The sequence below is a fragment of the Poromitra crassiceps genome, assembly GCF_964638095.1.
Source record: "Poromitra crassiceps genome assembly, chromosome: 1".
NCBI lineage: Eukaryota > Metazoa > Chordata > Actinopteri > Beryciformes > Melamphaidae > Poromitra > Poromitra crassiceps.
The window spans coordinates 109,788,428-109,813,325 of NC_139623.1; the positions used below are offsets into that span (position 1 = coordinate 109,788,428).

The window sequence follows — 24,898 nt, forward strand, 5'->3', positions numbered from 1 at the left end:
ACTCACTCAAATGAGGAAGGAATCTCCAAGGCATCGGGATGATGCCATGCAGTCACATTCTGCCTGCTCCTCCACCAGACGGCTGTTTGTTTCTGGCTCAATTCAAGTGATCAGTGTTATAGTACAGGTAGCTACTAGCATAGTAGCGCTATTTATGTCAAGGCTTTCCAGGGCCGACAGAGAAATTAGGATCTAATTTAAACCCGGGACGCTAAGGGAGGTCAGTGCTGCATGGAGGCTAGTTGAGGACACAAATCTACCAAGTATGAAGAGGAAGAAATCTGTTCTCAGAAGCTCTCTAAGTGGGAACACTTAGCCCCAATCATCCCAGACAAATTTAGACGAGGGGGAAACTATGCCATCTCCGTTTTCTCAGAGGTTTTCATGCGGTTCTTTGAAAGAAAATGAGGCTACAGGGAAGCCACTTTGTGCTTAATTAGTCCAAGAGACCTGCAAGAGATCCATACTGTACTGTAGTGTCCGCTCTGCTTTTGAACTCAACTTGCCTTATGTCAGGGTGCAACAATCTCCATGGCTGAGGACATGTTGCGACCATAAAGACCTTGCTGTACTGAACTTGTGAACCCGTCACACCCACTCTCCCTCAATTTCCTGGATGGCCTGTTCAATGTGCCTGCTGTAATAGCAGGTGATGGCCTGTTCAATGTGCCTGCTGTAATAGCAGGTGATGGCCTGTTCGATGTGCCTGCTGTAATAGCAGGTGATGGCCTGTTTGATGTGCTTGCTGTAATAGCAGGTGATGGCCTGTTCAATGTGCTTGCTGTAATAGCAGGTGATGGCCTGTTCAATGTGCTTGCTGTAATAGCAGGTGATGGCCTGTTCAATGTGCTTGCTGTAATAGCAGGTGATGGCCTGTTTGATGTGCCTGCTGTAATAGCAGGTGATGGCCTGTTCAATGTGCTTGCTGTAATAGCAGGTGATGGCCTGTTCGATGTGCCTGCTGTAATAGCAGGTGATGGCCTGTTCAATGTGCCTGCTGTAATAGCAGGTGATGGCCTGTTCAATGTGCCTGCTGTAATAGCAGGTGATGGCCTGTTCAATGTGCTTGCTGTAATAGCAGGTGATGGCCTGTTCAATGTGCTTGCTGTAATAGCAGGTGATGGCCTGTTCGATGTGCCTGCTGTAATAGCAGGTGATGGCCTGTTCAATGTGCCTGCTGTAATAGCAGGTGATGGCCTGTTCAATGTGCCTGCTGTAATAGCAGGTGTAATAGCAGGTGTAATAGCAGGTGATGGCCTGTTCAATGTGCCTGCTGTAATAGCAGGTGATGGCCTGTTCAATGTGCTTGCTGTAATAGCAGGTGATGGCCTGTTCAATGTGCTTGCTGTAATAGCAGGTGATGGCCTGTTCAATGTGCTTGCTGTAATAGCAGGTGATGGCCTGTTCAATGTGCTTGCTGTAATAGCAGGTGATGGCCTGTTCAATGTGCTTGCTGTAATAGCAGGTGATGGCCTGTTCAATGTGCTTGCTGTAATAGCAGGTGATGGCCTGTTCGATGTGCCTGCTGTAATAGCAGGTGATGGCCTGTTCAATGTGCCTGCTGTAATAGCAGGTGATGGCCTGTTCAATGTGCCTGCTGTAATAGCAGGTGTAATAGCAGGTGTAATAGCAGGTGATGGCCTGTTCAATGTGCCTGCTGTAATAGCAGGTGATGGCCTGTTCAATGTGCTTGCTGTAATAGCAGGTGATGGCCTGTTCAATGTGCTTGCTGTAATAGCAGGTGATGGCCTGTTCAATGTGCCTGCTGTAATAGCAGGTGATGGCCTGTTCAATGTGCTTGCTGTAATAGCAGGTGGTGGCCTGTTCAATGTGCCTGCTGTAATAGCAGGTGTAATAGCAGGTGTAATAGCAGGTGATGGCCTGTTCAATGTGCTTGCTGTAATAGCAGGTGTAATAGCAGGTGATGGCCTGTTCAATGTGCTTGCTGTAATAGCAGGTGATGGCCTGTTCAATGTGCTTGCTGTAATAGCAGGTGATGGCCTGTTCGATGTGCCTGCTGTAATAGCAGGTGATGGCCTGTTCAATGTGCCTGCTGTAATAGCAGGTGATGGCCTGTTCAATGTGCCTGCTGTAATAGCAGGTGTAATAGCAGGTGTAATAGCAGGTGATGGCCTGTTCAATGTGCCTGCTGTAATAGCAGGTGATGGCCTGTTCAATGTGCTTGCTGTAATAGCAGGTGATGGCCTGTTCAATGTGCTTGCTGTAATAGCAGGTGATGGCCTGTTCAATGTGCCTGCTGTAATAGCAGGTGATGGCCTGTTCAATGTGCTTGCTGTAATAGCAGGTGGTGGCCTGTTCAATGTGCCTGCTGTAATAGCAGGTGTAATAGCAGGTGTAATAGCAGGTGATGGCCTGTTCAATGTGCTTGCTGTAATAGCAGGTGTAATAGCAGGTGATGGCCTGTTCAATGTGCTTGCTGTAATAGCAGGTGATGGCCTGTTCAATGTGCCTGCTGTAATAGCAGGTGATGGCCTGTTCAATGTGCTTGCTGTAATAGCAGGTGGTGGCCTGTTCAATGTGCCTGCTGTAATAGCAGGTGTAATAGCAGGTGTAATAGCAGGTGATGGCCTGTTCAATGTGCCTGCTGTAATAGCAGGTGCTGGCCTGTTCAATGTGCCTGCTGTAATAGCAGGTGATGGCCTGTTCGATGTGCCTGCTGTAATAGCAGGTGGTTGTGGAAGAGCCAGTAACAACCCCTCAGCAAGGGTGACATCCTTCACTACTGGTGCCACTGTGAAGGGAGGAATGTATTCGGCTAACAATGGCCCATCAGTGCTAGTGGCACTGTCCCCTTGCATTGAAAGGTGACATCAGCAAGATGTGGTGACACACAGAGGCGTGTTCAGAGCGCTGAAAGCTGCAGTGCTACTCACTGTATGATACGTATAGGACATTACTCACTGTATGATACGTATAGGACATTACTCACTGTATGATACGTATAGGACATTACTCCATAGTGCTACTCACTGTATGATACGTATAGGACATTACTCCATAGTGCTACTCACTGTATGATACGTATAGGACATTACTCCATAGTGCTACTCACTGTATGATACGTATAGGACATTACTCCATAGTGCTACTCACTGTATGATACGTATAGGACATTACTCCATAGTGCTACTCACTGTATGATACGTATAGGACATTACTCCATAGGTACTCACTGTATGATACGTATAGGACATTACTCCATAGTGCTACTCACTGTATGATACGTATAGGACATTACTCCATAGTGGTACTCACTGTATGATACGTATAGGACATTACTCAACAGGTATTCACTGTATGATACGTATAGGACATTACTCCACAGTGCTACTCACTGTATGATACGTATAGGACATTACTCCATAGTGCTACTCACTGTATGATACGTATAGGACATTACTCCACAGTGCTACTCACTGTATGATACGTATAGGACATTACTCCATAGGTACTCACTGTATGATACGTATAGGACATTACTCCATAGTGCTACTCACTGTATGATACGTATAGGACATTACTCCATAGTGCTACTCACTGTATGATACGTATAGGACATTACTCCACAGTGCTACTCACTGTATGATACGTATAGGACATTACTCCATAGTGCTACTCACTGTATGATACGTATAGGACATTACTCCATAGTGCTACTCACTGTATGATACGTATAGGACATTACTCCACAGTGCTACTCACTGTATGATACGTACAGGACATTACTCCATAGTGCTACTCACTGTATGATACGTATAGGACATTACTCCATAGGTACTCACTGTATGATACATATAGGACATTACTCCATAGTGCTACTCACTGTATGATACGTATAGGACATTACTCCATAGTGGTACTCACTGTATGATACGTATAGGACATTACTCCACAGTGCTACTCACTGTATGATATGTATAGGACATTACTCCATAGGTACTCACTGTATGATACGTATAGGACATTACTCCATAGTGCTACTCACTGTATGATACGTATAGGACATTACTCCACAGTGCTACTCACTGTATGATACGTATAGGACATTACTCCATAGTGCTACTCACTGTATGATACGTATAGGACATTACTCCATAGGTACTCACTGTATGATACGTATAGGACATTACTCCATAGGTACTCACTGTATGATACGTATAGGACATTACTCACTGTATGATACGTATAGGACATTACTCCATAGGTACTCACTGTATGATACGTATAGGACATTACTCCACAGTGCTACTCACTGTATGATACGTATAGGACATTACTCCATAGGTACTCACTGTATGATACGTATAGGACATTACTCCATAGTGCTACTCACTGTATGATACATATAGGACATTACTCCATAGGTACTCACTGTATGATACATATAGGACATTACTCCACAGTGCTACTCACTGTATGATACGTATAGGACATTACTCCATAGTGCTACTCACTGTATGATACGTATAGGACATTACTCCATAGTGCTACTCACTGTATGATACGTATAGGACATTACTCCATAGGTACTCACTGTATGATACGTATAGGACATTACTCCATAGGTACTCACTGTATGATACGTATAGGACATTACTCCATAGTGCTACTCACTGTATGATACGTATAGGACATTACTCCATAGTGCTACTCACTGTATGATACGTATAGGACATTACTCCATAGGCACTCACTGTATGATACGTATAGGACATTACTCCATAGTGGTACTCACTGTATGATACGTATAGGACATTACTCCACAGTGCTACTCACTGTATGATACGTATAGGACATTACTCCATAGTGCTACTCACTGTATGATACGTATAGGACATTACTCCATAGTGCTACTCACTGTATGATACGTATAGGACATTACTCCACAGTGCTACTCACTGTATGATACGTATAGGACATTACTCCATAGGTACTCACTGTATGATACGTATAGGACATTACTCCATAGTGCTACTCACTGTATGATACGTATAGGACATTACTCCATAGGTACTCACTGTATGATACGTATAGGACATTACTCCATAGTGGTACTCACTGTATGATACGTATAGGACATTACTCCACAGTGCTACTCACTGTATGATACGTATAGGACATTACTCCATAGTGCTACTCACTGTATGATACGTATAGGACATTACTCCATAGGTACTCACTGTATGATACGTATAGGACATTACTCCATAGTGCTACTCACTGTATGATACGTATAGGACATTACTCCATAGTGCTACTCACTGTATGATACGTATAGGACATTACTCCACAGTGCTACTCACTGTATGATACGTATAGGACATTACTCCATAGTGCTACTCACTGTATGATACGTATAGGACATTACTCCATAGGTACTCACTGTATGATACGTATAGGACATTACTCCATAGTGCTACTCACTGTATGATACGTATAGGACATTACTCCATAGTGCTACTCACTGTATGATACGTATAGGACATTACTCCATAGGGATTCCATTGTTTCAGAGAAGTGACGGGTCATTAGATTGATGTACAGCTTGCACATGCACAGAGCCACGCACGCGCACACACACACACACACACACACACACACAAACACACACACATGCATGCATAAATGTAAACATACACAGAGTGCAAAAATACATTGCATACAGATGTGTATGTGTGGGCTATTACATACAGTTGACATGGCACTATATCCATTTTCAATGCTATTTAATGTATAGAATCGGGTGCATGTATTCAATAAAGAGAGCCGGTTTCGATTTTCAACTCAAAACTTGGTCACTCACTTACAGTATACAATGGATCAAGTCTGCAATTCATGATGATGTGACGCGTGACATTAGAATAATGTTAAGTTTCTGCTAAAATTTTGTTAGTTAAGCATCCAGACAGCGGAGAAAGAGTTCTGCATTTTTTGACCTACAGTATGTATAAGTTGTCTCTTTGAGTACACCTGTAATATTTGGACCCAAAGACAATATTGGCTCCAGGTGTCTGTTCAAATGGGGAGCTTCCGTCGCCTCTGACTGCTAACAAGCAGTCCAAACCAGTCACCAGTCTGTGAAATCATGACTAACCGACGTATTTCTATTACTCACTCAGAAAGCAGCTGCACCGCACCATTTCCACTCAGCAGATAGTCTTATCCCAAACTCTACCCAGCTCCATCTACACCCCCTTTCCCCTTCTCCTTTTCCTCCCTCCCCCCTCCCTTCTTCCCATCCCCCCTCCCTCCCTCTCTACCCCTTCCCTCCCTCTACCCCCTTCCCCCATCATGCTGTGTTTTGTTTGGTTTATCCTGTATTGTTTTGTCTTGTTGTGTTGTGCTGTGTTGTGCTGTGTTGTGTTGGTTCTATGTTGTGCCGTGTTGTGTTATGCTGTGTTTTGGCTCTATCCTATGTGAATGTTGATATGTTTTATACCCTGTTTTATAATGCACTGTTTTTATCCTTTTTTATCCTTAACATGACTCTTTTTGCAGCCCCTCTCCCTTACCCCACAGGCCGTCAGTGTACAGTAAATAAGAATTTGTTCTTAATGACTCGCCTGTCTAAATAAAAGGTTAAATAAAAATTAAAATACACCTGTTTACCATCTGATCTGACCTGACCGTCCTACCCAGCTCCATCTACACCTGTTTACCATCTGATCTGACCTGACCGTCCTACCCAGCTCCATCTACACCTGTTTACCATCTGATCTGATCTGACCTGACCGTCCTACCCAGCTCCATCTACATCTGTTTACCATCTGATCTGACCTGACTATCCTACCCAGCTCCATCTACACCTGTTTACCATCTGATTTGACTATCCTACCCAGCTCCATCTACACCTGTTTACCATCTGATCTGACCTGACTATCCTACCCAGCTCCATCTACACCTGTTTACCATCTGATCTGACTATCCTACCCAGCTCCATCTACACCTGTTTACCATCTGATCTGACTATCCTACCCAGCTCCATCTACATCTGTTTACCATCTGATCTGACCTGACTATCCTACCCAGCTCCATCTACATCTGTTTACCATCTGATCTGACTATCCTACCCAGCTCCATCTACATCTGTTTACCATCTGATCTGACTATCCTACCCAGCTCCATCTACATCTGTTTACCATCTGATCTGACTATCCTACCCAGCTCCATCTACATCTGTTTACCATCTGATCTGACCTGACTATCCTACCCAGCTCCATCTACACCTGTTTACCATCTGATCTGACTATCCTACCCAGCTCCATCTACATCTGTTTACCATCTGATCTGACTATCCTACCCAGCTCCATCTACATCTGTTTACCATCTGATCTGACCTGACTATCCTACCCAGCTCCATCTACACCTGTTTACCATCTGATCTGACCTGACTATCCTACCCAGCTCCATCTACACCTGTTTACCATCTGATCTGACTATCCTACCCAGCTCCATCTACACCTGTTTACCATCTGATCTGACTATCCTACCCAGCTCCATCTACATCTGTTTACCATCTGATCTGACTATCCTACCCAGCTCCATCTACATCTGTTTACCATCTGATCTGACCTGACCGTCCTACCCAGCTCCATCTACACCTGTTTACCATCTGATCTGACTATCCTACCCAACTCCATCTACACCTGTTTACCATCTGATCTGATCTGACCTGACCGTCCTACCCAGCTCCATCTACACCTGTTTACCATCTGATCTGATCTGACCTGACCGTCCTACCCAGCTCCATCTACACCTGTTTACCATCTGATCTGACTATCCTACCCAGCTCCATCTACATCTGTTTACCATCTGATCTGACCTGACCGTCCTACCCAGCTCCATCTACACCTGTTTACCATCTGATCTGACCTGACCGTCCTACCCAGCTCCATCTACACCTGTTTACCATCTGATCTGACCTGACTATCCTACCCAGCTCCATCTACACCTGTTTACCATCTCATCTGACCTGACCATCCTACCCAGCTCCATCTACATCTGTTTACCATCTGATCTGACTATCCTACCCAGCTCCATCTGCACCTGTTTACCATCTGATCTGACCTGACTATCCTACCCAGCTCCATCTACATCTGTTTACCATCTGATCTGACTATCCTACCCAGCTCCATCTACACCTGTTTACCATCTGATCTGACCTGACCGTCCTACCCAGCTCCATCTACACCTGTTTACCATCTGATCTGACCTGACCGTCCTACCCAGCTCCATCTACACCTGTTTACCATCTGATCTGATCTGACTATCCTACCCAGCTCCATCTACACCTGTTTACCATCTGATCTGATCTGACTATCCTACCCAGCTCCATCTACACCTGTTTACAATCTGATCTGACCGTCCTACCCAGCTCCATCTACACCTGTTTACCATCTGATCTGATCTGATCTGACTATCCTACCCAGCTCCATCTACACCTGTTTACCATCTGATCTGATCTGACTATCCTACCCAGCTCCATCTACATCTGTTTACCATCTGATCTGACTATCCTACCCAGCTCCATCTACATCTGTTTACCATCTGATCTGACTATCCTACCCAGCTCCATCTACACCTGTTTACCATCTGATCTGACCTGACCGTCCTACCCAGCTCCATCTACATCTGTTTACCATCTGATCTGACTATCCTACCCAGCTCCATCTACATCTGTTTACCATCTGATCTGACTATCCTACCCAGCTCCATCTACACCTGTTTACCATCTGATCTGACCTGACCTGACCGTCCTACCCACCTCCATCTACACCTGTTTACCATCTGATCTGACCGTCCACCAAACTAGATCGCACCAGTAATGCAGTTTCACCCCACCGCAGTCTGATCTGCAACAGAGAAAAATAGTTCTGAGTTATCCTGATCAGTGAAAGTGTGTGTAAAGGTGGCAGAGCTCATTCAAATTTTTGCACTTTGCAACTTTTCCCTTGACTCTTATGTCCCCTGTGGAGACAAATGGTGCTTTCAGAGATGTTTGTGTTTGCGCTGCTTGTTAGCAGCCAGAAGCTAGCAAAGAGAGCTCACCGCTTCAACCTCTCCACTCTCTGCAGGTCCAAGTATTGCAGGAATGTAATAGACAAATGATATACTGTATACTGTACAACAGAGCCAAAATTGCTACTGCTTAGTGTGTATATTCCGATTAACAGGTAACCAATTCGGTACCTCGGTTTTGATACAGAGCCATTGTTTTGCTTCCATTTGATTGTCAAAGTTTGCGAACATTTAAAAAGCAAAGAAGACTGTGCATAACCGAGGTATTCAAATGCTATCGTTTCAAAAAGATACCAACCAGTGGGACAGCTGAGCTCACAGCATAATGGAGCGTTTCTATATGTACAAAACACACACACACACACACACACACACACACACACACACACACACACACACACACACACACACACACACATGCACACCAATAACTGGAAACACCTGAACATATGTCTGTGTTTTCTTACCGGTCAATACAGTGGTACTTTAAGTGATGCTGGGGGAGTCATATGGAGCGATTAGGCTTTGCATGACTCAGGTAACTAATAGGCCTAGAGGGCAGAGGGACACGTGCTAACGTGTTGGCCTGATAAAACCAGTCGGTGGCCGAAGTGGGATTGGTCTGATCAGAGGGCAGGGGACACTCGTGTGTCATCTGAATGATGGATAATCTGGATGCCAATGGCAGATTAGGGGCCGGTGGTGTCGGGGGGGAAAGAGCGACCGTGATCAGAGCAGGATATCAACTCAGCACCTGTTTACCTGACTCAACACTAGAGGGGAATCAAACTGCAATTCTTTGAGATGGATGGAGTGTTCTAGCAAAAGTATATAATATATACTTCTGCTAGTATACTACGGTCACAGTTACACCATACACTATATGTGTAGGAATGCCAGGAAATTGGGGTATATTCTACATACTTGCATATACCCTCATTTACACTAGTGCTTGCAATTGCTTTGTCCTCAGGCAGGCATGTGAAGTCCTGACAGCTCAGACCTGGCAACCCTGTCACTCCACCAACAGAGTCTAATGAAGCACACGCAGCACCAGAATGGGAGAGACTGCACCTGCTCTGTGTGTGTGTGTGTGTGTGTGTGTGTGTGTGTGTGTGTGTGTGTGTGTGTGTGTGTGTGTGTGTGTGTGTGTGTGTGTGTGTGTGCTTGCGCTGTACTGTATGTGTGGCGTACAGAGGAGGCATGCACCCAGCACTTCTCGATTTATATATGAAATAGTCTATATAACCAGAATCTCCATTGTCCTCCAGGAGGGCTGAAGACTAATGTAAATTACTTTGGGGCCGATTACCACGTCACTTGCGCAGCAGTTGGGAAAACAGCACACAGGGACCCCACCACGGCCTTGAAACACTGTTGTATTTGTTTTATGACAACCATGACTTTCAGCATACATTTTGCTACCTGCTACTACTTGCTAACTTCCGTTCCGCTCCATTCACTGTCACACACACCGCTCTATCTCTCGCTTCACAACAAACTTGCTACGTACAAAACACTCCACACTGCGCTATTCTCTTAAAGGGGCTACGCTGCTCCTACAGTATAACGCACAAAACCCTCTGCACTATTCTCTTAAAGGGGCTACGCTGCTCCTACAGTATAACGCACAAAACCCTCTGCACTATTCTCTTAAAGGGGCTACGCTGCTCCTACAGTATAACGCACAAAACCCTCTGCACTGCACTATTCTCTTAAATGGGTTACGCTGCTCCTACAGTATAACGCACCAAACCCTCTGCACTGCACTATTCTCTTAAAGGGGCTACGCTGCTCCTACAGCATAACGCACAAAACACTCTGCACTGCACTATTCTCTCAAAGGGGCTACGCTGCTCCTACAGTATAACGCACAAAACACTCTGCACTGCACTATTCTCTTAAAGGGGCTACGCTGCTCCTACAGCATAACGCACAAAACACTCTGCACTATTCTCTTAAATGGGTTACGCTGCTCCTACAGCATAACGCACAAAACACTCTGCACTGCGCTATTCTCTTAAAGGGGCTACGCTGCTCCTACAGCATAACGCACAAAACCCTCTGCACTGCACTATTCTCTCAAAGGGGCTACGCTGCTCCTACAGCATAACGCACAAAACACTCTGCACTGCACTATTCTCTTAAAGGGGCTACGCTGCTCCTACAGCATAACGCACAAAACCCTCTGCACTGCACTATTCTCTCAAAGGGGCTACGCTGCTCCTACAGCATAACGCACAAAACCCTCTGCACTGCACTATTCTCTCAAAGGGGCTACGCTGCTCCTACAGCATAACGCACAAAACACTCTGCACTGCGCTATTCTCTTAAAGGGGCTACGCTGCTCCTACAGCATAACGCACAAAACCCTCTGCACTGCACTATTCTCTTAAATGGGTTACGCTGCTCCTACAGCATAACGCACAAAACACTCTGCACTGCACTATTCTCTTAAAGGGGCTACGCTGCTCCTACAGCATAACGCACAAAACCCTCTGCACTGCACTATTCTCTCAAAGGGGCTACGCTGCTCCTACAGTATAACGCACAAAACACTCTGCACTGCACTATTCTCTTAAAGGGGCTACGCTGCTCCTACAGCATAACGCACAAAACACTCTGCACTATTCTCTTAAATGGGTTACGCTGCTCCTACAGCATAACGCACAAAACACTCTGCACTGCGCTATTCTCTTAAAGGGGCTACGCTGCTCCTACAGTATAACGCACAAAACACTCTGCACTGCACTATTCTCTTAAAGGGGCTACGCTGCTCCTACAGTATAACGCACAAAACACTCTGCACTGCGCTATTCTCTTAAAGGGGCTACGCTGCTCCTACAGCATAACGCACAAAACACTCTGCACTGCCCTATTCTCTCAAAGGGGCTACGCTGCTCCTACAGAATAACGCACAAAACACTCTGCACTGCGCTATTCTCTTAAAGGGGCTACGCTGCTCCTACAGTATAACGCACAAAACACTCTGCACTGCGCTATTCTCTTAAAGGGGCTACGCTGCTCCTACAGCATAACGCACAAAACACTCTGCACTGCACTATTCTCTTAAAGGGGCTACGCTGCTCCTACAGCATAACGCACAAAACACTCTGCACTGCACTATTCTCTTAAAGGGGCTACGCTGCTCCTACAGCATAACGCACAAAACACTCTGCACTGCACTATTCTCTTAAAGGGGCTACGCTGCTCCTACAGTATAACGCACAAAACACTCTGCACTGCACTATTCTCTTAAAGGGGCTACGCTGCTCCTACAGTATAACGCACAAAACACTCTGCACTGCACTATTCTCTTAAAGGGGCTACGCTGCTCCTACAGCATAACGCACAAAACACTCTGCACTGCACTATTCTCTTAAAGGGGCTACGCTGCTCCTACAGTATAACGCACAAAACACTCTGCACTGCACTATTCTCTTAAAGGGGCTACGCTGCTCCTACAGCATAACGCACAAAACACTCTGCACTGCACTATTCTCTTAAAGGGGCTACGCTGCTCCTACAGCATAACGCACAAAACACTCTGCACTGCACTATTATCTTAAAGGGGCTACGCTGCTCCTACAGTAACACAAGGATGCGTGCGCCACAACTCTGCGCCAACTTGCCAAAAATGCTCTTAAATTTAGGAAAATGGTCCATGGTCAAATCAGCTTTGTCAGTCCCTGCCTATGCCAATGCTCAGTGCCCATGTGAAGTTTCAGATTGGTTGGTCAACCTGTTGAGGAGAAAACTGGATGCAGACTCAATTTCCCCTCAGGGATCAATAAAGTTATTTTGATTCTGATTCTGAGACAGAAGGACAGAGTTTCCCTCATTTTATAGGATATTCTAGAGTCAGGAATGTTATATCCATTGTTGGGACACTGTGACTTTGACCCTTGTACTTCGTATTATTGGTAGCTTATATGGTTGCCTTTAGAGGAATTCTTGTCAATTTTAATGCTGCAGTGATTGGATGTAACTTTGGATTTTAAAATGCTATTCAAAATATGCCTGTGTGCCAGGCAGGAAGAGAAAGAGAGCATTAGAGATGCAGAGAAAGAAGTGCACAGGTGAGAGGCAGCGACAAGAGGAAAAATGGTGTGAAAATAGCATCTAAGAGGGAGACAAACTCCCTGCAATCTTTCAAAGGCCCCAGAAAACTGTGACAAGCCATTATCACCATCATCATCTGCATCGTCCTCATGGTGGCTGCAATCAGTCTCCTTTTTTCTCCGGTTATCCTTACTGCCACCTTCAGAAACATCACTGCCAGCGTCTGGCAGAGCCTGTTGTCTCCATGTGCCTCATTTGAATAGAATTCTCCATGCAAAAAACATTGCTGAAATGTCTCACCTTCCAAAATAGATAGATCATATTTTCACAGAAGCTACTAAAAGCAAAGCAGACCCAACTCCCTACAGTTTTGAAAACAGGGGCCGTATTTCAGCTAGACTCATCAATATGCAAAACATCACAGCTATTGCTTGCCACAAGAATATTCCCTCCACTGCACACTCCGCAAATGTGCACAAACATCATCTCTGTTTTTTTTTAACAAGCTTCGATTGGCAACAGAAAGTATGCAAATCTTGAGCAAACATAATCACATTTTCATGAAGAGCAGTGGGATTCAAAGCACTAAATTGTCCAGTGTGATTTTAATACTCTGCAGGCAATTGTCAAACCAAAGCGGCACGGGGGGAAAAAGCAGAAGACTCTGAGGACTGAAATCAATGCACTACCTTTTATTTGAAAAGACGTGAACAAACTAGCCAACACTGGATTACATTTCAAAGCACAGAGCCTAGAGCTTTCAGTTGCATAGATAGCATGTATAGCGTGGGAGAAAGGTGGTGTAGTGTGGGAGCCAGGCGTAATCACTATGACCTACAGTAGAGGAGATGTAGGTTAAGGTGGTGTAGTGTGGGAGCCAGGCGTAATCAGTATGACCTACAGTAGGGCAGGTGTAGGTTAAGGTAGCCCCCCCTCTCTGCCTGCAGTGCTCACTCTGCCTTTCTCTTTCTCAAGTGTGCTCCCCGGGCTGTCTTTCCTGGGCTGTTAAATCCCTGCTCCTTTAATCTCCTTACTCAGCTACATCCTCTTTAAAGATGCAGAGCCACAGGAGATGTGCTTACGTACGTCCACCAGGGACGGGCACCGGGCGAGGCGGGGCAGGGCGAGTGAGGCGGGGGCCTGACTCTGGGTTAGGGGGGAAGGAGTGGTTGTTGTATGGGTATGTATTGAGACAGAGTTGTTGGTGATTTGTTTGTGTGTGAGTGAGGACGCCCTTAACCGTCTGACCTCTTCTGTCTCATAGGGGGTTAAAGTATAGCAGGTGGAGAGAAAGATGATCAAAGAATAAATGAATACCTCTTGAAGAACATGTTTAAAAGACTGATTTGATGATTACTAGAGTAATCATAATCTAATTATGCCAATACCCAATAGCAATCTTGCAGGAGGTGTTCAGCGCTGATTGCACGATCCTCTATACCCTGCTGTTAAACTGCTTATGGCCCATAATGGGTTGTAGACTTATTGCCGGTGGCTCCCCCAAATGCCAACAGTAATCTGGATCACAGGAGACTGAAGTGAGGCAGGGTCCTCCCCTGGTTCTCAACCTTAGTTTTCAAGGAACCTTCATTTAGTTTACATTAGGGCCACGGATCCCCATATTTTATCTCTCAAACGTTTATTGTTAGACATGATTTTGTTGAGAGTTCCATGACTATCTGTATTGTAGAGAGATACAGTAACAGTGAAACCATGATCAAAATAGTCATTGTTCTACATTCTCTATCCATGTTAACTTAATAACTAATAATAATAATCCTGAAAAATGTATCAATTTGCTGGGGACCCCCCGTGACTCCCTCAAGGAGCCCTGATGGTCCCCGGACCCCACATTGAAAACCACTGGTTTAGGGGTAGCTACAGCACATTCAGTACAGCACAAAGCACAGAATGACACAGACCAGAAATACTAACCAGCCATCAATCCCATTCACCACATGGAGGCAGTTTAACCACCGCAATCCCCACTTACTCAGTGCTGATGTTGTGAACATATCAGTATCATCAAAACGATTCCAGCCCATTTCCTTCACCCAGCACTGGTGTGCAGCAAATGCCTATCCATCATCTGGATGCTGTAGCATACAACAGCTAATTTCAATGATGGTGCATCACTTGAGAGTCAGGGAGATGAAAGTCATCCATTCATAAATGGATGGTAGTTGTACCATGTGTCACATGCAATCGATGTGAGGAGACGGCTCTACACTAGATTTCTGGGTCATCTTTCAAGTGCATGTCTCTTTGAAGTTCACCAGCGCTGAGTTGTATATCTCAAAGTAACAATTCATTTATCAGACAACCAAAGTGTGTCATCGGCAATAATTCTAGACTTGTACAAGTCAATTAAACATGAAAATATGTTTTGCATTTAAATCCCAAGGTCCTGTTCTTATTTTCATGATAAAAAAATGGAAGATATACTGCTGGAATGTGCTGGCTTTTTAAAGTTTCTTGCATCAAGCCCTAACACCTTGGAGAACACAATAAGCATTTTCCTACAAACAAAGTAAAAGCACACGCATGATATTCAAAATTAAGAGGTCAAATAGCACACAACAGCAGCACACACAAATTCAACACCAACCATCCCCAACGCTCCGCATGTAAACCAACAGATCTCATTTTATTTCTATTAAATGGTTTAGCGGTACAGTACCTGTTTCCCAGAAGTAGACGGACCTCCCGTCATCTGTCTGTGCGCCAGCCTTCCAGAAAGCACAGAACAGCAGCAATGCCACCAAAAGGTACCAGCTTCCCTCTGTCCTTTTTCGGTGGCTCCCTGCGCTCCTCCACCTCAGCCCCATGGTCCACCACAGGAGAAAAGTAATTCCAACTCAGTTCAGAAGGTCAGCGAAGACGGCCCGAAAAACCCGCTGCTGGTCCAAAAGGCGACAAGAAGTGAAGTGTGTGTTTCAGTTTATGTGTGTGTGTGTGTGTGAGAGAGAGAGACAGACAGAGAGAGAGAGAGTACATGTGTGATATCAGTCCTGCATGGAGTTGAGGTCTGGTACTCGCTCTTCTGAAGGACAGAGAGTGGATTCTCCTTTTTGTTTTCCTCCCAAACTTCACGGGATGGTCCCAGAGTGGGGCTGTGAACGAGAGGCACTGAGCTGCAGTTGGATGATCCAGTCTCCCTCCTCCATGGTATCTGGTGCCACTGTGTAGCTGTTGCCTCTGTCCTCTGGCTGTGGAGCAGTGACAGTGGGTGAGCGTCTGCAGTGTTGTTCGCCTCCCTCCCTCCCTCTCGCTCACTCTCTCTCTCGGTCTCCCATTTGCTCACTCATTTTGCTCCTCTCCCTGCGATACCCTGCACTCTCTCTTTCTCTCTCTTCTTGGGTCTCTTCTATTTTTTTCTCGCCTGCCCTTATCTTCTCCTGCCTCTCTCGCGTGTGCCCTTTATTATCAGACACTCTCCATCTCTCACATGCTCATTTCTCACTTTCTCTCCCCGCTCTAGCTCTCTCTTCCCCCCTTTCTCCAGCCTAGGGCATGAGGACGGACACGTCTCCTCCTCCACTCGTCCTCCACTTGCAGTGCTGGGAAGCCGCTGGAAACCAGCAGTGCTCACACAGGGCTGAGGAGCTCCCATAAGCACTGCTCACTTGCGGGATCAGAGAGGCAGAGAGACAAGCTTAACGCAGAGCCAGGGGAAGTGTGTGTGTGTGGGGGGGGGGGGGTGTGCAAGGAGGGGCAAAAGGCTGGGCTGGGCGAAGGAGAGAGAGACAGAGAGAGGGAGGGAGAGGATGAGAGAGAGGGAGCAAAGGAGGGAGGGAGAAGGAGGGAGAGATAGAGAGGGGGGGTTCCAGGGGGTCCCCAGCAAAAAAGGTAATTTATTAACACAATGACAGAATGTATGACTATTTTGGTCATGGGTTTCATACACTTGCTGTAATGAAACCTCTACAAGTGTGACAATCCTCGCACTCTCCTGTCTTGCCTGGTTTTGGGGTCATTAGGCTGATTGGGTGCACTCATTGGGCTTAAAGGGATAGTTTGGACTTTTTCTATGTGGGGTTGTAGGTAGTCTGGGCACCTTCCACCCCGCTTTTTGTCATGGGGGCGTAAACCCCGGACCCAGAATTAACACCGGATGGTAATGCGCTTAACAACGTCTTTGTTGCCGTTAGCTTGATGCGGTGATGTTACCTAAACTAGAGTCTGATCAAAACAAAGCTAGCGTTACATAAAACAAAACGTTCATGCAATATGGCATCTCCGCCACCACCGCCTGACACACCGGTCAAAACGGTGAAAGAGGATTCTGATACTTGGGTCAAATTGTCAAGTTAACGTGAAAGTTGACGAGCTAGAAACGCTGCCATCCGGTCTAGGGCGGGCTCTAGGCCGGAACCAGTAGGGTGACAAAATCAATTGTGGGCGGGAGCCAGGCTCTTTCTCGCCGAGAAGAGCCTGGTGACGCGAGGTTAGGTTGTAGGAGGTACTTGCCGACAGCCAGTGTACTACATGCAGTACAATGCAGCCAGCGCAGTCCCAGTTTGGAGAAGTGGAGACCAGCCGCATTAACCAAGTAGAGCTGTCTGCTGAGTGTGAACAGGGTCACGAGCAAAAACGTTAAAAAAAACAAAAACAAAAACAGAACCCCCCCCCCCAACAACAAGATAAAAGCTTCAATACGGCTTACATATTTTATATATAGTATATTATATATATATATATATATATATATATATATATATATATATAATATATTCATATTATGAATATATATATATATATATATTAGTCGATCGACAGAAAATTAATCGACAACTATTTTGATAATCGATTAATCGTTGTGAGTAAAATTTTAAGAGAAAAGGTCTAAATTCTCTAATTCCAGCTTCTTAAATGTGAATATTTTCTGGTTTCTTTACTCCTGAGAGTAAACTGATATTATCTTTGAGTTGTGGACAAAACAAGACATTTGAGAGCATCATCTTGGGCTTTGGGAAACACTGATCGTCATTTGCTACCATTTTCTGATGTTTTATAGACCAAACAACTAATCGATTAATCGAGAAAATTAATAAACACAAAGCCCACGATGTTTCGTTTCTCTTCTACTAGCTACCGTAAAACTTCCAATTAGAGCAGAGTCCCCAATTGCCGCCGAGTCTCCAATAACCGCAGGGGGTCCGAATCAATTTAGCATAATAAGCGCCGGTCTCCCTTAACCGCCGGGGCGGTTATTAGAATAAATACGATTTTCCCCCCATTAGGCCCTACGGTATGTTTTTGTGTTGACTGAATTCAGTCACTTACGGTAATGACGTGTTTTGGAGGAAGTCAGGCGGAACTCTGTCATTTTCGGAGATTGTACTTTCTCCCCCTGTCAGACAGTTTTATATTTTATTCATACATACGGTAACCTACATGTTTCAAGTATGCATACCGCATTGTTTAATGCTACGGATTGTAACATTGGAGTACGGACGTGTAGACAACGTGCTGGAGACGCTGTCTAACCGGGAGCGGTGGGCAACTTATGCTAACGTAGTGTCTGCAGCAGCTAGTGCTGCAGACAGTGCTGTTTGGTTAGCATTAGCTTGGTAGCTAACGTTAGCGTTAACTTTATACAATAACGTTGCTATGACTTCTTTCCAATGAAACACAAACAACTGAATGTCTGAGCGGTAGGCTAATGTTACTTGTTTAAAATATGGTATGGCTGTTTGGCAGAGGGAGAAGAGGAGAGCAATGAACTGATACTGTAACGTAGTTGGATGATGATGATGAGGTTGATGAAGGCTATCAGTTGTTTTTATTCATTCCAGTCCGTTGTACAATGCTATGTTCAAAACTGCCTCTATCTACCCTCTTGTGTGTACTAAGTACTATCTCACTGGTTTAAATAAGCAATTTGATACTTTCAGTTTTAGCTGAGCAGGAATTCTGTACCAAAAAAAATAATCGCCTGGGTCAATTTCGTGCAATAAAGAAATAACCTCCCTCTCCTCTGTTTTAGTACTGGATCTATCAGCTGCATTTGACATGGTGAATCATCACATCCTCCTCTCCACTCTCACTGATCTTGGTATTTCTGGCACTGCACTCTCATGGTTCACCTCTTACCTTTCCAACCGCTCCCTTCAGGTTCTCTGGTGTGGGTCCCTCTCTAAATCATGCACTCTGAACACGGGTGTCCCCCAGGGATCTGTCCTCGGCCCCTTCCTATTTCTTCTGTATGTTAGGTCCCTTGGTCACATAATCTCCTCTCACGGGTTTTCCTATCACAGCTATGCCGACGACACTCAACTCTTTCTTTCTTTTCCCCCTGACGATACCCAAATTGAGGCACGCCTAGCCGCGTGTCTCAAAGACATTGTAACCTGGATGACCGCCCATCATCTAAAACTCAATCTCGACAAAACAGAACTTCTTTTCATCCCCGGTAAAAACTGCCCTCTCACAGACCTTTCCATCACCATAGACAATACCACTGTACGGCCATCAAAAACTGTCAAAAACCTAGGTGTAATTATAGATAATCAGCTTTCAACCTCATCTTTCATCTCTGCAACCGCCCGCTCATGTAGGTTCCAACTGTACAACATCAGAAAAATCAGAAAATTTCTCACTAGGGAGGCAACTCAACTACTGGTACAGGCACTTGTTCTTTCCCGCCTTGATTACTGCAATGTTCTCATGGCGGGGCTACCTGCCTCGGCCTTCCAATCCCTCCAGCTCATCCAGAACGCAGCTGCCCGACTGGTGTTCAATCTACCTAAATTCTCTCACGTCACTCCCCTTCTCCGCGACCTCCACTGGCTCCCAATTATAGCCCGCATTAAATTCAAGACCCTTGTACTGGCCTACGGGGCAGTTCACCGGTCAGCCCCTACCTATCTGCAATCTTTGGTCAGTTTTCAAACAACCAACCGTCCCCTCCGCTCCTCCACCTGCACAGCTCGCCTTGCCCCTCCATCACTACGTGACCCTGGGGGCCGCTTAGCCCACTCACAACTCTTTTCCTCCCTGGCTCCTCAATGGTGGAACGAGCTCCCCCCCTCTGTTATGCTGGCTGACTCGTTGGCCATTTTCCGCCGGAGACTAAAAACACACTTTTTCGAACTACACCTGGGCCCTTCCGAAAAGTGATATGTGTATTTTATGTTCCCGTCTTTATTTCTATTTATTGTTGTTTATTGTTGCATTTTATTGCTGTATTTTTATGCTATATTGTAATATGCTGTAAGTCGCTTTGGACAAAAGCGTCTGCTAAATGAAATAAAGTAAAGTAAAGTAAAGTAACCGCCTGACTCCAATTGCTGCCTGGTCTCCTTTAACCGCCTGGGGTCTGAGTCAATTTAGCATAATAAACGCCTGAGCCCGTTAACAAGCAAGGTTGGCTGAATCAGCTCCAGGGGCGGTTTTAGACCCTTTGTGGGTGGGCTGAAGCCCACCCTGAGATAGTCTCAGCCCACCGTGGAAGATAGGGGGTAAAAGAAAAAAAGAAAAAAAAAAATATATATATATATATATATATATATTTTTTTTTAACAAAAATAAGAATAGCTGGCCCTCCTCTATTCATCTCTCATTCTTGCTTTAAAGCCATACAAATAAAATAATAATAATGGTATTGGTGATTGGTGCATGCAACATACAACCTTTATTTTGAAAATATGGTTACGTCTAGAGGAAGTTACTCATCTACACTCCTGGAAAATAGTGTTCTATTTCTCCACCAGCAAGCCAAGGTAGATTAAGTCTCTTTTCTATAGTGAGTAAGGTGTTAAACACCATGATCATTGAGTTGGTTGAAAAACGAAGTCTTTATTTTAAGTTATATTTTGTAAATGGTTACTATGAAGTGAATGGGGGCAACATCGTGCATCTAATGTATTGGGTACCTGTGATCATCATTGTGGGGCTACTGAGCTGAGGTGTAAACTAGTCTACTAGTGATAAGCTGTTTGTTAATGGATCTGTTGATATGCAAATGCACACTAGCATAATGCTAAGTAGCCAGCCATTTTGGTAATGTGTAAAATCGTAGCTTATGTTTAGAATAGCCACTGATATGCCTGTTGCAGTGTTGCTTGCTATGTGTGAAGGTTAGCTTTATTCATGGTTGCCATACAGTTTATAAAGTTAATTCACTTAACTTATTTGGTACCTCATTAACCTCAAGTCACTCTTAGGGCCCTATCGTTGTACGGCGCTATCATTTGCGCTGCGTTTGCGCGCCTCTTATTGCTATCTTCCCAGCGTCTTAAGCTATCGTCTGCCTCCACCGTCCAGTTTTGCGCTGGGATGACACAGGTGTAGGCGTGGCCCAGGCGTGTCAGTGGGCCTCTAGCCTATCATGTGTCTCGTGCACGTGTCATTTAGCGCTGTGGGGAAGATACCGTCGGTATCTGCCGAGCGCAAAGAGAGGTTTGGGAGTTGCCGTTCCAAAATAGGTGTTCCATCGCAATGTGTTAGAAAAAGGGGCCTTGGGTGCTCTCAATTTTAACGTCCGCAGTCAATGGCTTAACCAGAGTGGACAATTCTAACACAGGCTATTGAAATAGGCTAGAAGTAAAATCTCACACATTCCTACCCTATTAAAGAAACAAATCTTTTTAGATGTGTAGGCCTATGTTATAGCCTATATGAACGAAACATCTAATTACAGTAAGCGCACGCTTTGGGACATCACTGCGTAATTGCGCGGCGGCCCTCTCTCTCTTGCCTCTCTCGTTCTCTCCCCCCCTCTCTCTCTCTCGCTCTCTCGCTCTGTCTCTCTCTCTCACCCTCTCTTTTCTCTCTCTGTTTCTCTGCTTGCTCTCAGCAAGAAAGAAGCTGGTGACGTGATGGCGGTGACGCTGTGGCTTTTCAGGGGAGTGATCTCACCTTGTGAATCCTTTATGGGCATAAACACGCCTATGGAGGTTTGCGCTGAGATGACGTGAAGCACAGCGGGCCGACACGCCCACAATTAGGGCTTTGCGCGGCGCTATTCCAGCGCAAAACGGGTGCTAACGCAAAATTACCGCCGTTAGGAAGATAGAGCCCTTAGATTATTGTTTTATTGATTTTGTGTGGAGGTGGAGAACAGAGGAACTGTGAGAAGAAGCTGTACCGTATCTGCTAAGAAGTACACACACACAGAAGAAGAAGAAGAGTGAATCTGATAAATTGATTAAAGGTCCCATTCCGTGCAAAAGCTGTTTTTACTTCTAAATGCATATATGCTGCTGTCATCCCTCCCTGTAATGAGTGCTCACAACCTCAGAACTGTCAGAGTTGGATTTCTCCCTATCCAGCTCCCCCCTGCAGTCTCCTTCAAGCCACGCCCCCTTACACTCTGTTCTCCCAGACGGTTTCGTGTTACGTCACGCGGCTCCTTAACTCATTCACCGCCAATGACGTCTTTGACGTGTTATCAGAAATAGCCCTCCCCGCCAATGACGTGTTTGACGTGTTTTTGTTTTTATTACTGCAGGGCGTAGTTTAAACACTTCCCCAGCCTGTCACATGGTATCAGGTCCCTATCATCTAAGACAACACGTGAACAAACACATACCGCAGCTGTTGTTTTGAAATTGAGCAGGAGGAAAAGCAGAAAACTGGTAACGCTTCCTTGTGCAGACAGGAGAAACGCCATTGAAACGCGCCTCGGCGCGCTGCACGAGCTGGAGTCGCCTTCCTCTGTGCCAGCCGGGAGAAAGTAATCAAGAGATGTGTTTGATCATCGGAGGAATGAGGAAATGATCGATCAGTTTGCGAGGGCGGTGAGGACGTGTTGAATAGCCGAGGGGAAAACGGGAACGATCAGATAGCAGGGGATATGACAGGGAGACATGGACGAGGAAGGGTGCAAAATAAACACACAACAGCAAGGCACAAGGCAGAAGCGGGAGTCAGAGCAGCCCGCTGTCCTTTCTCAAGAGCTATTCAGTTGGTTCATGTAATCGCTGGGCTGCGTGCCCTCCAGTGTTGCTCCTGGCCAATCCCAGCGCCACAGGGCGTGGTTATTGCTTATCATATGTGGGGTTAGAAATCTAAAAGGGGGATCGTGTGTGTGTGTGTGTGTGTGTGTGTGTGTGTGTGTCTGTCTGTCTGTCTGTCTGTCTGTCTGTCTGTCTGTCGGTGTGTCTGTCTGTCTGTCTGTCTGTCTGTCTGTCTGTCTGTCTGTCTGTCTGTCTGTCTGTCTGCACACTCACTCACACCGAGTAAACTGTATTGTTGAATGTAAAAAAAAAGCACTTCATGTGTATATATATATATATATATATTTTTTTTTTGTCATTTGTGTCCTAACGAATAATATTTACATGTCTGATGTCAATACAGTTCAAAATAAAAGAATTGAGAGCGAGTTCTGCATGAGATTGTGTGCATAAATACATAAATGCCATTTTCTGCAATTTCTTTTCTCAGAGAGACATTTTGGGGGAAAACAGGGTGTATATAAATGGCTATAAGTAGAGTACAGAACATGCTAAAAGCTCACTTTTTTTTCCCTGGTGAACCCAGAGACGTACATCTTCATTTTGAGGTATTGCAAATCACTCTGGTGCTAATAGATAATTTACTGTGGGTCTTGAAAGATGACCAACAATTATGAAAATCTTTGGCCTGTGCTAAATATTGGCAGTCCTAAACTGGCGGTGAATGAGTTAAGCATACTGCACGCGGTCTCTCTCACACAAGCTACCTGCGCCATTTTGTCTATTGTTTGCCATAGTAAGCTGTTTCAGCGCGAGATTCATCATGACCTGTTGGTCTGTGCTAACCATTTCAGCCCAGAATGTTTCAACAATCTGGGGCAGTACAATCAAGGTTTAGCCACAAAATTAACACTTCTAGCTGGAGCGACGCCAACTGTACGTGATCCAGCAACTGCGGAGGTGCATTCGGTAAGTCTAGGCATTTTGAGATGTCCTCTTTAGCGTAGCAACCGTTAAGTTAGCGATAGCTCGTTGCTAACGTTAGTTGTGGACACAACCTAGCGTGCTGGTCCACGGACGCTAATCTGATTGAGCCTGGGGCGGGCTCTCCCTCAGCGGCCAATGGGAACTGTTAGTTCTGAATATATTATAGAAACAGACCATTCTTGGGAAGCGACGAGATGAGGAAGTGAGAACTCCGTCAGAACGAACGGGGTTGCTATATTTTCGACAAATTAATCCAGAATCATGTTTTATGGACCAGAGACACACGTTTTTAAGAGGTTACAGCTGCACGAATTGGGACCTTTAAGCTTTTTTCATAGATCTAGTCTTTTCATTTTGATCTCAAAGTGCACCAGATTGATAAATTTTTACTTTAAAATGTACACAATTTTCTCCCGGGGAGGCATGCCCCCCTAGGGAGTCTGCGGTCCACCATATACATTCTTTGGGGGCTGAGCCCACCCAAAGCTGTCATCCTAAAACCATCCCTGAACAGCTCGTCATACCCAGCTTCAGCTTTAGTTGGGCAGGACAAGGCATTTGAAGGACTGCGAAAGCACGGTTTCAACTCAAGTCGACTCAAGAAAGTTGACTCCTGGATCATGTTTCTCTGGTTTTTGCAAGAAATCTGAAGATGGGCGATTGAAACAAAAACAAGTAAACTAGAGCAGCAGAGTATGAAAATTGGAATAGGCAGCAGTTTAAAGCTGCAGGAGGCAACTTTGCACGTTGGTGCCAAGTGGCAGCCATAGTAAACTGCTTGAAGAATTTGAATGTCAATAGCAAAACATTTGCCTGAGCTAGGTCCTATGACTGAAACGTCACAATAAAGCATTATGTGTAGCCAGTGTGCAGGATTCTTTTTCTTTGACTGAAACATCACAATAAAG

General features: G+C 45.2%; 1 protein-coding gene across 1 annotated transcript in view; it reads right to left on the reverse strand.

The window, feature by feature from the left end:
• thsd7ab (thrombospondin, type I, domain containing 7Ab) overlaps nucleotides 1–15,929 on the reverse strand; it is a gene marked incomplete at both ends in the record, with an annotated part of 285,247 nt that extends 269,318 nt beyond the window's left edge. Inside the window, one exon of the mRNA XM_083641760.1 lies at nucleotides 15,782–15,929. Coding sequence (XP_083497886.1) covers nucleotides 15,782–15,929 — 148 coding nt within the window. The remainder of the gene's footprint in view (nucleotides 1–15,781) is intronic.
• Nucleotides 15,930–24,898: the final 8,969 nt, after the last annotated feature.